This window comes from Dipodomys ordii, unplaced genomic scaffold (assembly GCF_000151885.1).
Source record: "Dipodomys ordii isolate 6190 unplaced genomic scaffold, Dord_2.0 Scaffold42, whole genome shotgun sequence".
Lineage (NCBI taxonomy): Eukaryota > Metazoa > Chordata > Mammalia > Rodentia > Heteromyidae > Dipodomys > Dipodomys ordii.
Genome location: NW_012267258.1, coordinates 3,262,087 through 3,273,715, shown reverse-complemented (window position 1 = coordinate 3,273,715; position 11,629 = coordinate 3,262,087). Strand labels below are relative to the sequence as shown.

Below are 11,629 nucleotides of genomic sequence, written 5' to 3'. Positions count from 1 at the left end.
CCTCGCCCCTGCCTCGGGGGCCGCTCCCGCCCCCCCCCACCGGCGCCGCTCGCTTAACTCCCCCCACCCCCCCACCCGGACTCCCCCATGTATGACGACTCCTACGTTCCCGGGTTTGAGGACTCGGAGGCGGTGAGTGCCCACGGGGAGGGGAGCGGAGGGGGAGGGTGGAGGAGTTTGGGGTGATACCTCCTCTCCCTTCAACCCTACCCCCAATTCAGGACTTTGGGTGTTGGGGCAAGGTGCGCATGGGGGGGTTCGCGCTCGGAAAGTGGGGAGATGGGTTTGTATGCCAAGGGCTCCCTGGTACCCCCAGATCTAGCTATACATCCAGTGGATGTGGTGTGTGCCCGGAGGGGGGCAGCGCCAGGAAGGCTCGAGCAGGTGGCCCCGAAGTCCAGGACAGCAGGGGCAGAGGAAGGAAGGTCTGGAGGCCCTTTGGCACCCAGGTTTTCAAGAGGGAACAAGCCAAGTCTGGAGTTCCAAATTCTGGGTTTATAGGGTCTGAACACAACAGTTAGAGAAGCCCTGGCGCCTCAGGGAAGGGGGAAAAGGAACACTCTTAAGACCTGTGTCTCAAGTAAGTGACAAATGAGGACGCTGGTAGAGCATCGGAGCGTCTGGGTACCAGTCTCTTTAGGTAGAGGACTCATAAAACTTGAGGAGCTGCCTGAATCCCCTTTGCCATCCCTCTGTGAGCATTGCTTTCTCTCCTCAGCCTCCATTTAGCCCAGTTTCTCTCTCCCAGCACATGGGTGGGCCAGCTGACCTAGGCTGGTTTTTATTTCCCCAGCCCCCCTGCTGAGCCTTGCTCAGAGCACCCTGCCTCCTGAGTCTCTGCTCAGCATGGAAGGCCTTGGAGGTGAGGCCAGAAGAGCCGAGGGCCTGGGGATGGAGAGGAAGCTCTTTGCTCAGAAAACCAGGCAACCGATAAATATTTAATTCTCCTCTGCTTTTATCTCCTGACCCACTGAGACAAATCAGCTCATTAGGCAGTGATTCCCGGAGCTCAGAAAGCAGGGAGAATGATTGGAAAGATGGGGTAAGAGTGAGGAGCAGCTTTGTAGCCCCTCAAAGCTGACAACCTTCCTTTAAATGTCCCCCCCCCAAAAAAAAAGGCCTTCTTAGGAAAGGCCATCTACTTGGCATGGGTGAAGCTGCTAGGTGTCCAGGAGGGTGGCGCTCCCTGGACCTGACAGCACACTGGGTTAGGTTTGCACCACCAACAGATCCTGGATGGATGAGTTGCTGGCTTGAGGACCAGGCAGCTCTGTCAGTTCTTTCTGGGATGGGGCTTCTTCAGGACACAGTTTTCCATAGAACCTCTAGGGCTAATTACATTTCCGCTTAGAGCAGATGATTTTCAAGGCTCTGGTGGACACCTCTTTCTGACAGTTGAAGGGACAGCTGGTGTAGCCCAGGGTGCCAAGGTGAGCTTGAGAACAAACCTCATTGTGGGGCTATAGGGCCCTAGAAGGTTCTTGCTACCCCTGATGTAAAGGTAAGAGCCCTTGCAAGGAAAAGACTGACACATGGCTGGTGTTTGGGGGCAGTTCTGCTGACCCTTCACTCCTTCCTGGTCCCTCTCTAGTTCCTGGATCGCCCTCCCCCTTCCCTTCCTCTTGCCTGGCTCCTTGCTCTCCCTGAGGCCCCCTCTGAAGCAGTAGGAGGGAAATCAGGCTCTAAATAAATCCACCGGCTCATCTCCCTCCTCTTCTTCCCCCGTGCCAGGCAAGAGGAGCTGCAGCCTGCCCACACACTCACCAGGCAAGGGGGGCACCACCAGGGCACTGTGCCAACTCTGGCAGCTCCCAAGTCCTGAGTCTCTGGCTGTTTGGGAAGAGCAAGGGGTGGGGAAAGTTAAGACCCTCAGTACTTAGCCTTCCTGAGTAATAATCAGAGTAGGATCAAGATGGGTGAGCCCTGAGGACTTGAGAATCTGGCTAGGGGATTCCATTCCAAGCACAACTCATTAAATATTTCGGGAGATAGCCTGTCATTCCCTTCCTAGATACTCCCTCCCCCAGGTAGGGACATTAAGGTGACCAAATTAAGCTGAGAGCCTGGACAGCTGAGATTGGACACCTCTCCTGCACTGCTCTGGAAGTGCACAGCTAGGAAGTATTTGATGTATACTCTGTGAGCGGCCATTTCTACCTTGCCTCCTGCCTCCTGACCTGCTGGCTTCTGTCCACTTAGCCAGCCATGGTAGAGATGGCATTTATGTCCTAAGACCCTTGGGACTAAGGTGGTTTACCCTGTGCAAAGGTTTTTGTTTTTTGTTTTTCTGGGGCTTAGCTTCGCTGTCCTACTGCCAGCTCTGGTCTCAGGAGGGATGGAGAGCAGCAGGCTCTCTGCTGTAAAATGGAGCCATTTTCTTCCTCTGCTGTCATCGTGCCTTTGGACTACTACAGACATTGTCTTTGGTTTCGGCCTCAGGATTGTGCTCACACTAAGCTGGCCAGGGCTTTTGAACAAGATATCTTGCATTGGGGCAGAGGACAAGGAGGATTTTGCGTTCTCCACTGAGTATTTGGTCTTGACTACCTTGGGTGGTCATGCTAGTGGATTGAAGGAATAGTTTTCAGCCTGAGAACATCCTAGAGCCTCTTCTACACACACTTTATCAGAACCCTTTATCCAGAACTCCTACCTTCTCTCTGTTCCTGACATCTCCGAATTGCAAGAAGTATCCCTTCAGGTATCTGCAAATAAGGAAGAGAAACTAAGACAGAAGATGGAAGATTCCTTTCTCCCTAGAATGAGAAGAAAGACTAACATCCTGAGCTTTAGCTTTTTTTTTTTTTTTGGTCAGTCATAGGGCCTGAACTCTGGGCCTGGGCGCTGTCTCTCAGCTCTTCAGCTCAAGGCTAAGCGCTCTACCACTTGAGCCACAAGCCACTTCCGGCTTTTTCTGCTTACGTGGTGCTGAGGAATTGAACTCAGGGCCTCATGCATGCAAGGCAAGCACTCTACCACTGAGCCACCTTCCCAGCCCCAAAAGTTCCCCTGCCCTTACTCACTTTGTCATCTACTGCATGACCCTGAAGACAAACTCTGCGAAGCTTCAAATACAACTTATTGCCCCCATATCCTTCCTGAGAACAAGACTCAGAGATTCTCCTTGCCCCTGCCCTCCCCTCCCTAAGGTCTTGCATCTCAGCTGAGTTGCCTAGCACCAGCACAACCTCCCTCTGAGGCCCTATATTCCCTGGACCCAAAAAAGGGGTGGAGAAATGTAGGCCAAGTGATAGGTGTGGGCCCAGCCTCACCTGTGCCCAAGGAAATGGCTTTATGTTGCTCTCAGTCTGTCTTCTTTGTTGCTCACAGCTGGCCAGTTGCCCTAGCAGGTGTGGGAGGAAAAAAAATTCAGTAGTGGGGAGACTAAAGAGAAGGTATTTTCCAGAAGTGGCAGCTCTGGGCTCAGTTTTCATCTGCAAGGGCAAGCACTCATCATCTGGGAGCCTTCAAAACCTTGTCAGAAAGCCAGGCGCCCAATGGCTCATGCCTGTAATTCAAGCTATTCAGGAGGCTAAGAGCTGAGGATTGTGGTTCGATGCCAGCCCAGGCAGAAAACTTCGTGACACTCTTATCTCAACCACAAAAATACAGAATTGGAATTGTGGCTCAAGTGGTAGAGCACTGGCTTTGAGTACAAAAGCTCAGAGACAGTACCCAGGCCCAAAGTTCAAGCCCCACGACCAGAAAAAAAAAATCAGTGATGTGTCAAGATCAGTGATTTGCTGACTGGCTATATCCCTGCCAGGCATCTTAAAGGGATAATGTCCAGACTGTCTGGATTCAGAATCATCTTTAATAAATCATTTCCAATATATCCCCCTTCCTTCTCCTTCAGAAGATATGGTGCAGGGGAGGAAGGGGAGGAAGAGGTTGAGGCTTTCTCTGTTCACACATGTAGGTTGTGCCTATCTCTCATAGTCTCAGAGGCACTGGGGCTTTTCTCAGGAGACAGGAGTAAGCATCAGAGTCCAACTACCTCCTAAGTGAGGGAAAAGCTGGGTAATAATGAGGTACTGGAGTAGAATCATCAGTGATGACTTTATACCTGAGCCCAAAGGTCATAACTCACAATTCTCTCATCCCAGGGTTCAGCTGACTCCTACACCAGTCGCCCATCTCTAGACTCAGACGTCTCCCTGGAGGAGGACCGGGAGAGTGCCCGGCGGGAGGTGGAGAGCCAGGCTCAGCAGCAGCTCGAAAGGGCCAAGGTATATGTTTTGTGCAGGTGAACACCTGTACAGGGTCCTGTGTCCCTAGAGTCAATTGCACAATGTATCAGGTGTAGGAGAGTGTGTTCTGACAGAGGCTCTGGCTGACACCCTTCCTTGCTGGGCCCTTTATCTTCCTTGATGGGGTGCTGAAGCCAGAAAGGGTGTGCTCTGAGGTGCCTTTCACTACACTGATGACCAAATTCTCTAGCACAAACCTGTGGCATTTGCTGTGAGGACCAATGTCAGCTACTGTGGTGTATTGGACGAGGAATGCCCAGTCCAGGGCTCTGGAGTCAACTTTGAAGCCAAAGATTTTCTGCACATTAAAGAGGTGATTTGTGCTCCCCTTCTCTCTGCAGCCTCTACCCTTTTTCTATTCCTGTTCCCAATCTTAATGCTGGTTACTTCAGGTCTCTGTCTATAAATAAGTCCCCAACTCATCCACTCTACCCATATTCATACCTATCCATCCCTCACGTCCAAGACCTAATCTACCCTTCTGAGGTCCTGAGACCTGATTTGGTCTAAGTGGCTGTCTCTGAGGTCCCCTGTGACCGCTGAAATGCCACACTGTGAAACCAAATGGCTCATGACTCGAGCCTGGCTGCCTTTCCCTCTGACACCTTCTCCTGCCAACCACCCCTTGTACCATGTTCTTCAGACACATTTCATGAAGGCCTCCCTGGCTCCTTCACATTTGAAGAGCCAGGCAGAGGCTTCTCTCACTGCCCTTTCCTCCTCCACCCCACCCCCAGAAGTACAGCAATGACTGGTGGATCGGGCGGCTAGTGAAGGAGGGTGGGGATATTGCCTTCATCCCCAGCCCCCAGCGTCTGGAGAGCATCCGCCTCAAACAGGAGCAGAAGGCCAGGTAAGAGCAGGGCTGAGATTCAATACACATGTGCTGAACACATGTAGCTGATCTACAAAACACATAGGCCGCCATGCATGCATATACATCCCCTCTCCCCCCACCCCATAAATACCTAGCTACATTTTCCCATCACACAACATCTACAAGTCCACATGCACAAATGCATGGATAGCACACATACTCTCACAAAAGTAGGCCGAAATTTGCACATTATTATTAGGTCATGCCTTGAATCTACACACACATTCATATTCTCTCCTTTCCTTCCCTTCTCCCCCTCCCCTCCTTCCCTCCCTCCGCCCTCTGTCTCTTTCTTCTCTCAGGAGATCAGGGAACCCTTCCAGTCTGAGTGACATTGGCAACCGAAGGTCCCCTCCTCCATCCCTAGGTAGCTTCCCCAAAACCTGTCCTCTTGAGTAGATGGGTACTAGACAAGGGGCAGGGGGGGTCTTCCCCAGTGAGCTGTGTGGGAAGGGGCTGGTGGAAAGGGGCTGGTGGAAGGATGAAAAGAGCCTGGAGAGCCCAGTATCTCCCCTGGGGGAGGGACAACCATGCACCTAGGGCCTTTTCCCTTCACCCACTTTAATCTTTTATTTCCTTTTCCAAAAAGCTAAGCAGAAGCAAAAGCAGGTGAGTCAAGGAAGGGACCTGGCTGGAGTACGGGGAGGGAGGGGGAGAGTTCATGGCTCCGGGGATAATTTTCTGGGTAGAAATTCATTGTTGGAGGGGCAGAACAGAGAGGAAGGAGCCTAGAACTCCCTGCTCTGTCCCTGTAGCACTCAGGCATTAGGTGGGCACCAGGGCTATAATTGTCTCCAATTTCCTGTCCATTCTGCAGGCAGAACATGTGCCCCCATACGATGTGGTACCCTCCATGAGGCCTGTGGTGTTGGTGGGACCCTCGCTGAAAGGTTATGAGGTGAGAGATCTCTAACCCCAGAGTCACCCACAGTGGATATTCTCCATGGTATGTGTGGGAGACTCAGCCATGGTATGATGCCCCTTTCCAAGAGTGCCCTCTGTCAGTGCTATGCTTCTTTCCCAGGTCACAGATATGATGCAGAAGGCTCTCTTTGACTTCCTCAAACATAGGTTTGATGGCAGGTAAGCTGGCTTGGTCTGGCCTAGGAGATAATTGCCTTCTTCCCCATCTGCATAGCAAGTCTAAAGGGACACTTAGATTGCTGAATAAGGAAGGCTGAAGCTTTAGGTTAAAAGCCAGCTGTGGTTCTCCAACCCCACCCTCAGGATCTCCATCACCCGTGTCACAGCTGACCTCTCATTGGCAAAGCGATCTGTGCTCAACAATCCTGGCAAGAGGACCATCATTGAGCGCTCCTCTGCCCGCTCCAGCATTGGTGAGGATCACCTATCTCCTGCCTCTCTGCTCACATGATGGTAGTGAGAAGCAGCCTTTTCCTCTTTCTCTAGCTCCTTTTCTCTCTGTCCATCTCCTGTCCTGCCTCTAGAACCTCCTCCCTACCACTTCAATTCCCCAGTCCTCTGCCTGCCTCCATGTCCTTTCCAACCACCATGTGGGAGCCCTCAAAACACTAAGGGTACTGGGTGCCAGTGACTCACACCTATAATCCTAGTTACTGAGGAGACTGAGATGTGAGGATCTTGGTTTGAAGCCAGCCCAGGCAGGAAATATCTGTGAGACTCTTATCTCTAATTAAGCATTAAGAAAAGCCAGAAGTGGAGCTGTGGCTCAACTGGTAGTGCACTAGCATTGAGCAAAAAAGCTCTGGAACAATGCCCAAGCTCTGAGTTCAAGCCCCAGGACCAGTACCCCCCTCCAAAAAAAAGGGGGGGGGGGTAAAATAGGGAATGAGGCCCATGGTGAAGCAGTGTTTTTTTCCCTTCTTAGCTGAAGTTCAGAGTGAGATTGAGCGCATATTTGAGCTGGCCAAATCCTTACAGCTAGTGGTGTTGGATGCTGACACGATCAACCACCCAGCACAGCTGGCCAAGACCTCATTGGCCCCAATCATTGTCTTTGTCAAAGTATCCTCACCTAAGGTAAGGCAGCGGGCATGAAGGGGGAGGCTCACAGAGCTGCCTTAAATCTGCTTGGGCCCTGCCTGAGGTGCCTAAGTTCCTTTTTCCTGCTGCCCCTGAACACCATTCTGAGTCATCCTCACCGGCTACTGATTCTGTATCACCAATAAAAGACATACCCAGTTCTTTCCAGGCCAAGTTCTGCCTGGAGCCCCAAGAATCCAGGCTTAGCTCTCCCTCCCACCTCAGGTACTCCAGCGGCTCATCCGTTCCCGGGGGAAGTCACAGATGAAGCACCTGACTGTCCAAATGATGGCATATGATAAGCTGGTTCAGTGCCCACCGGTAAGTGTCTGGGCCAGCTGCTCCCTCTACCCAGTTCTAGAGCACAGGAGAGGTAGAGATGGGTAGGGGCTACTACTGAAATGAAACCCCATTTCCCCTCTCCCTCCTCAGGAGTCATTTGATGTGATTCTGGATGAGAACCAACTGGAAGACGCCTGTGAACACCTGGCTGAGTACCTAGAGGTTTACTGGAGGGCCACCCACCACCCAGCCCCTCCTGGCCCTGGACTTCTGGGTCCTCCAAGTGCCATCCCAGGACTTCAGGTAACCATTTCCATTGGCCATAGACAGGCAAGCTAAGCCAGCCAAAGCACATGCTCCACTCTGCCCATAGTATCATCGTTGGCCTGTAGTTCAGAAGGCCAAGAAATTGCTGAATTTTTTTTTTTTTTGGGTCCGGTCGTGAGGCCTGAACTCTGGCCTGAGTGCTCAAGAATGGTGCTCTACCACTTGAGCCACAGCTTCACTTCTGGCCTTTTCTTGGTTAATTAGAAATAAAAGTCTCATGGACTTTTCTGCCCAGGCTGACTGAGCAATGATCTTCAGATCTCAGTCTCCTGAGTAGCTAGGATTACAAGTGTGGGCCACTGGCTTTCTACCTTTTTTTTTGGTCGGTTGTGGGGCTTGAACTCTGGGCCTAGGTGCTGTCCCTGAGCTCTTCAGCTCAAGGCTAGCGCTCTACCACTAGCATTCTACCACTTGTGTTACAGTGCCACTTCCGAAAACAAGTTTTTGACACTGCAAATTCAGGCTCTACCTGAGAAGAATTTGCAGGCAATGTTTCTCTTGACCTTTAGAAAACCAATCTCTTGATTACCCATCTCACTAATTTACTATCTTCCACCAGAAATTTTTTATGTGCACTGGATTAGTAATGTAGAGCTGGAGTAGTACTAAAAAGTTCAGCAACTGAACAATTCAAAGGCAGTGATGGGAGAGAGGGAATGAGAGGGAAAGAGGAAACAGCTTACACTAAGCAAAAGGAAAGAAATATAAATATTACCTGATGTGAAAGAAATAGTTGTATTGTCAAAGCTCATAGAATTCACAACCTATATAGACCATGATAATGATAATTTGCCTTGTGAAGGTTAAAATGGGTTTGTGATTTTAAGTATCACTATTCCACAATACTGTGAAATATGTGAAATTTATGCAATCACCTAATCTCAATAAAAAATTATTTTAAAAAAGTCCAAGCTGGGCACCGGTGGCTCACGCCTGTAATCCTAGCTACTCAGAAGGCTGAGATCTGAGGATCACGGTTCAAAGCCAGCCCGGGGAAGGAAACTCGTGAGACTCTTATCTCCAATAAACCACTAGAAAACCAGAAGTGGCGCTGTGGCTCAAGCGGTAGAGAGCTCACCTTGAGCTGAAGAGTGCAGGGACGGTGCCCAAGCCCAGAGTTCAAGCCCCATGACTGACCCCCCCCACCCCCGCCAAAAAAAAGTCCAAATAAAAGGAAATGTAAATGTTGAGGTCTCACTCATTAAGGGAGTGAGTCATACTGAGGAAAGGAAACTTCCCTACCTGCTCTCCCCCGTTCACAGGATAAAATCCAAAGACAGGAAAAATGAAAGTATAAAATGCTTATGTTAAAAAAAAAAGTTGGGGCTGGGAAGGTGGCTCAGTGGTAGAGTGCTTGGCCTTGCATGCATGAGGCCCTGGGTTCGATTCCCCAGCACCACATATAAGCAAAAAGAAAAAAAGCCGGAAGTGGCGCTGTGGCTCAAGTGGTAGAGCGCTAGCCTTGAGCAAAAAAAGCTAAGGAACTGTGCGCAGGCCCTGAATTCAAGCCCAAGTACTGTACTGACACAATCACAACAAAAAGACCTCTGGTTTTCTATATCTGACCTGGAAGAATGCCTACCATGCACTAATTCCTGTGTCAGAACTGAGTGAAGATGGAAGAATCTCCACCCTACTAGAAGTGGGAGGGATACAAAGACCCGGTGGGTGTGTGCTACTCCACTTAGCTCTGTTTTGTGGTATGCAGAGCCAGCAGCTGCTGGGGGAGCGAGGTGAAGAGCACTCACCCCTGGAACGGGACAGCTTGATGCCCTCAGATGAGGCCAGCGAGAGCTCCCGCCAGGCCTGGACGGGATCTTCACAGCGTAGCTCCCGCCACCTAGAAGAAGACTATGCAGATGCCTACCGGGACCTGTACCAGCCTCACCGCCAACACACCTCGGGGTTACCCAGTACTAATGGGCATGACCCCCAGGATCGGCTCCTAGCCCAGGACTCGGAGCACAACCACAATGATCGGAACTGGCAACGCAATCGGCCTTGGCCCAAGGATAGCTACTGACAGCCTCATGCTGCCCTACCCTAGCAGGCATAGGCACAGCTGGCTGGGGCATCTACTCCAGGCAGGTTGGAGTTAGACTGGCATTAGGCTGCCACTAGGTTCAGCTCCCACCATCCCCTGCCCAGCCCCAGCTCCAGGGCTGCCTGTGGTCTAAAGGTTCTGGGAGAAACGGGGCCCCTCACCTCCTGGGCACAGTGACCCCATAGACTCCCATTCCAGGTACTAGCTGTGTTCTGCACCTTCCTTGCCTCCTGCACAAGAAGTTGCCCCATTGGGCAAATCCTTCAGGCCAAGATCCCTCGAGCAGGGGAGCCTTCCTGCCAGACTCAGGGAAGGGATGTCCCCTCGGAATAACAGAGGATGGGGGTATGGGCAGCATGGCCCAAAGAATTAAGGTTCCTGAGCAGGCCCAAGTCCTAACAGTCAAAGGAACTCGGGTTACACAGGCCTCAATTCACCTCACTGCCACACATCAGAAATGAGATAATCAAGAGCCCAATCTGGTGGCATTTCTAGACAGAAATCCACATCTAAGACCAGAGCAGTAGGCAGGTGAGGTTGGGCCAAAGACCTCACAGCAGCATCTCTCAAGAGGAAAGGGCATCTTTACCCCACCAGGAAGATTAGCATCTGACAGGTTGAGGGACTTGGAGCATGGTCAAACCAAAAGGCAGATAGAAGCCAACCTAGACGGGTTTAGGGGAAGAAGGAACAGCCTAGGGGCCTCCTTGCCTTTCTCATCCTTCTGTCCTTGCATCCTGTCATTTCTGTTCTTTCCTTTCATGCCTCCTGGATGATAAGTTTAAGACTATTCCCTGACTCATATTGCTGCTTGTTAAGTTAGGGTTAGATGGGGAGACATAGGACACAGTGGGCAACCCAGAGGCCCTACCTGGTTACCCTGCCATATGGCTCTAGTGTGTGACCTACAGAGCATGTTCCACAAGACCCTGCCCCAACTTCACTGACATCACCAATAAAACACCATGCACAGTCCTTCACGTGTCTGTTGTATGTTAACCACTGCCTTTCTATGTGTTCTAAATCTGGTAGAGGCAAAGTATTTTGGCCCCTCTCCAATGACACATGGAGTGGGAAAGGGAAAAGGGCAGCCATGAGAGTCACTATACTTCTAGACAGCTTAGCTCCTTCTTGCCCTGGTGTCAGGAGAAATTCGGCAGCATAGAAGACACTTGTTCTCATTGGTGAGAAAGCAGCTTAGTCTGTTTTCCATCGTCTGTCTTTAGCTTTAAGGTGCTTTCAAGGTGCTTACAATACTGAATGACATTCTTGCCTAGCTCTGACCATGAAAGTTAGGAGGGGTGTGTGTTGGGGGTAGAACCAGGGTCTGTGATCCTCTCATTACAACATAACTCAGCTGGGCTCTGCTCATCATCCCTTCCCAGCAATAACTCAACATTTGGGGAGCCAACAGAAGTACTGAGACCAGGTGTCAGGCACATGGGTGACAGGGTAAGAGTTCTGTGACTCAACTGCCCAAATTCACATCTGCTGTCCTTTTCTATCCTCTGTGTGTGTCTGTGTGTGTACCAATAATGGGGCTTGAACTCAGGCCCTCTTGCTCTCACTTGGCAAGAACAAGCTGGTGCTCTACCACTTGAGCCACACTTTAGTTCTCTTTTTGCTGATTAATAGTCTCATAGTTTAATTGCCCAGGCTGGCTGGGAACTGAGATCCTCAGATCTCAGCTTCCTGAGTAGCTAGGATTACAGTCATGAGCCAGCAGCATCTGGTCCCTTTCTTATTCTACACAAAGCTTTCCTAGGTATCCAGGCCAGAGCCATAAATTACATGAGATGAGAACAGGGGAGAAATTACAATTCTGTTGCCATGCTTTGCACCTCC

General features: G+C 50.8%; 1 protein-coding gene across 5 annotated transcripts in view; it reads left to right on the top strand.

Moving 5' to 3' along the window:
- The window catches only part of Cacnb3 (calcium channel, voltage-dependent, beta 3 subunit), a 20,905-nt gene extending 10,145 nt beyond the window's left edge, over positions 1-10,760 (top strand). For 2 of the 5 annotated variants that reach the window (XM_013018731.1, XM_013018730.1), the window contains exons 2-13: positions 4,107-4,229; positions 4,441-4,563; positions 4,988-5,103; positions 5,430-5,494; positions 5,717-5,736; positions 5,945-6,025; positions 6,152-6,210; positions 6,355-6,464; positions 6,977-7,128; positions 7,357-7,452; positions 7,564-7,716; positions 9,449-10,760. In XM_013018731.1, the coding sequence (XP_012874185.1) occupies positions 4,107-4,229; positions 4,441-4,563; positions 4,988-5,103; positions 5,430-5,494; positions 5,717-5,736; positions 5,945-6,025; positions 6,152-6,210; positions 6,355-6,464; positions 6,977-7,128; positions 7,357-7,452; positions 7,564-7,716; positions 9,449-9,763 (1,413 nt within the window). In that variant the 3' untranslated portion in view covers positions 9,764-10,760. Of the gene's footprint in view, positions 1-36; positions 133-4,106; positions 4,230-4,440; positions 4,564-4,987; positions 5,104-5,429; positions 5,495-5,716; positions 5,737-5,944; positions 6,026-6,151; positions 6,211-6,354; positions 6,465-6,976; positions 7,129-7,356; positions 7,453-7,563; positions 7,717-9,448 lie in introns of those variants that run through there. The other 3 variants (XM_013018729.1, XM_013018733.1, XM_013018732.1) reach the window with 3 other exon arrangements.
- The last annotated feature ends 869 nt before the right edge of the window (positions 10,761-11,629 follow it).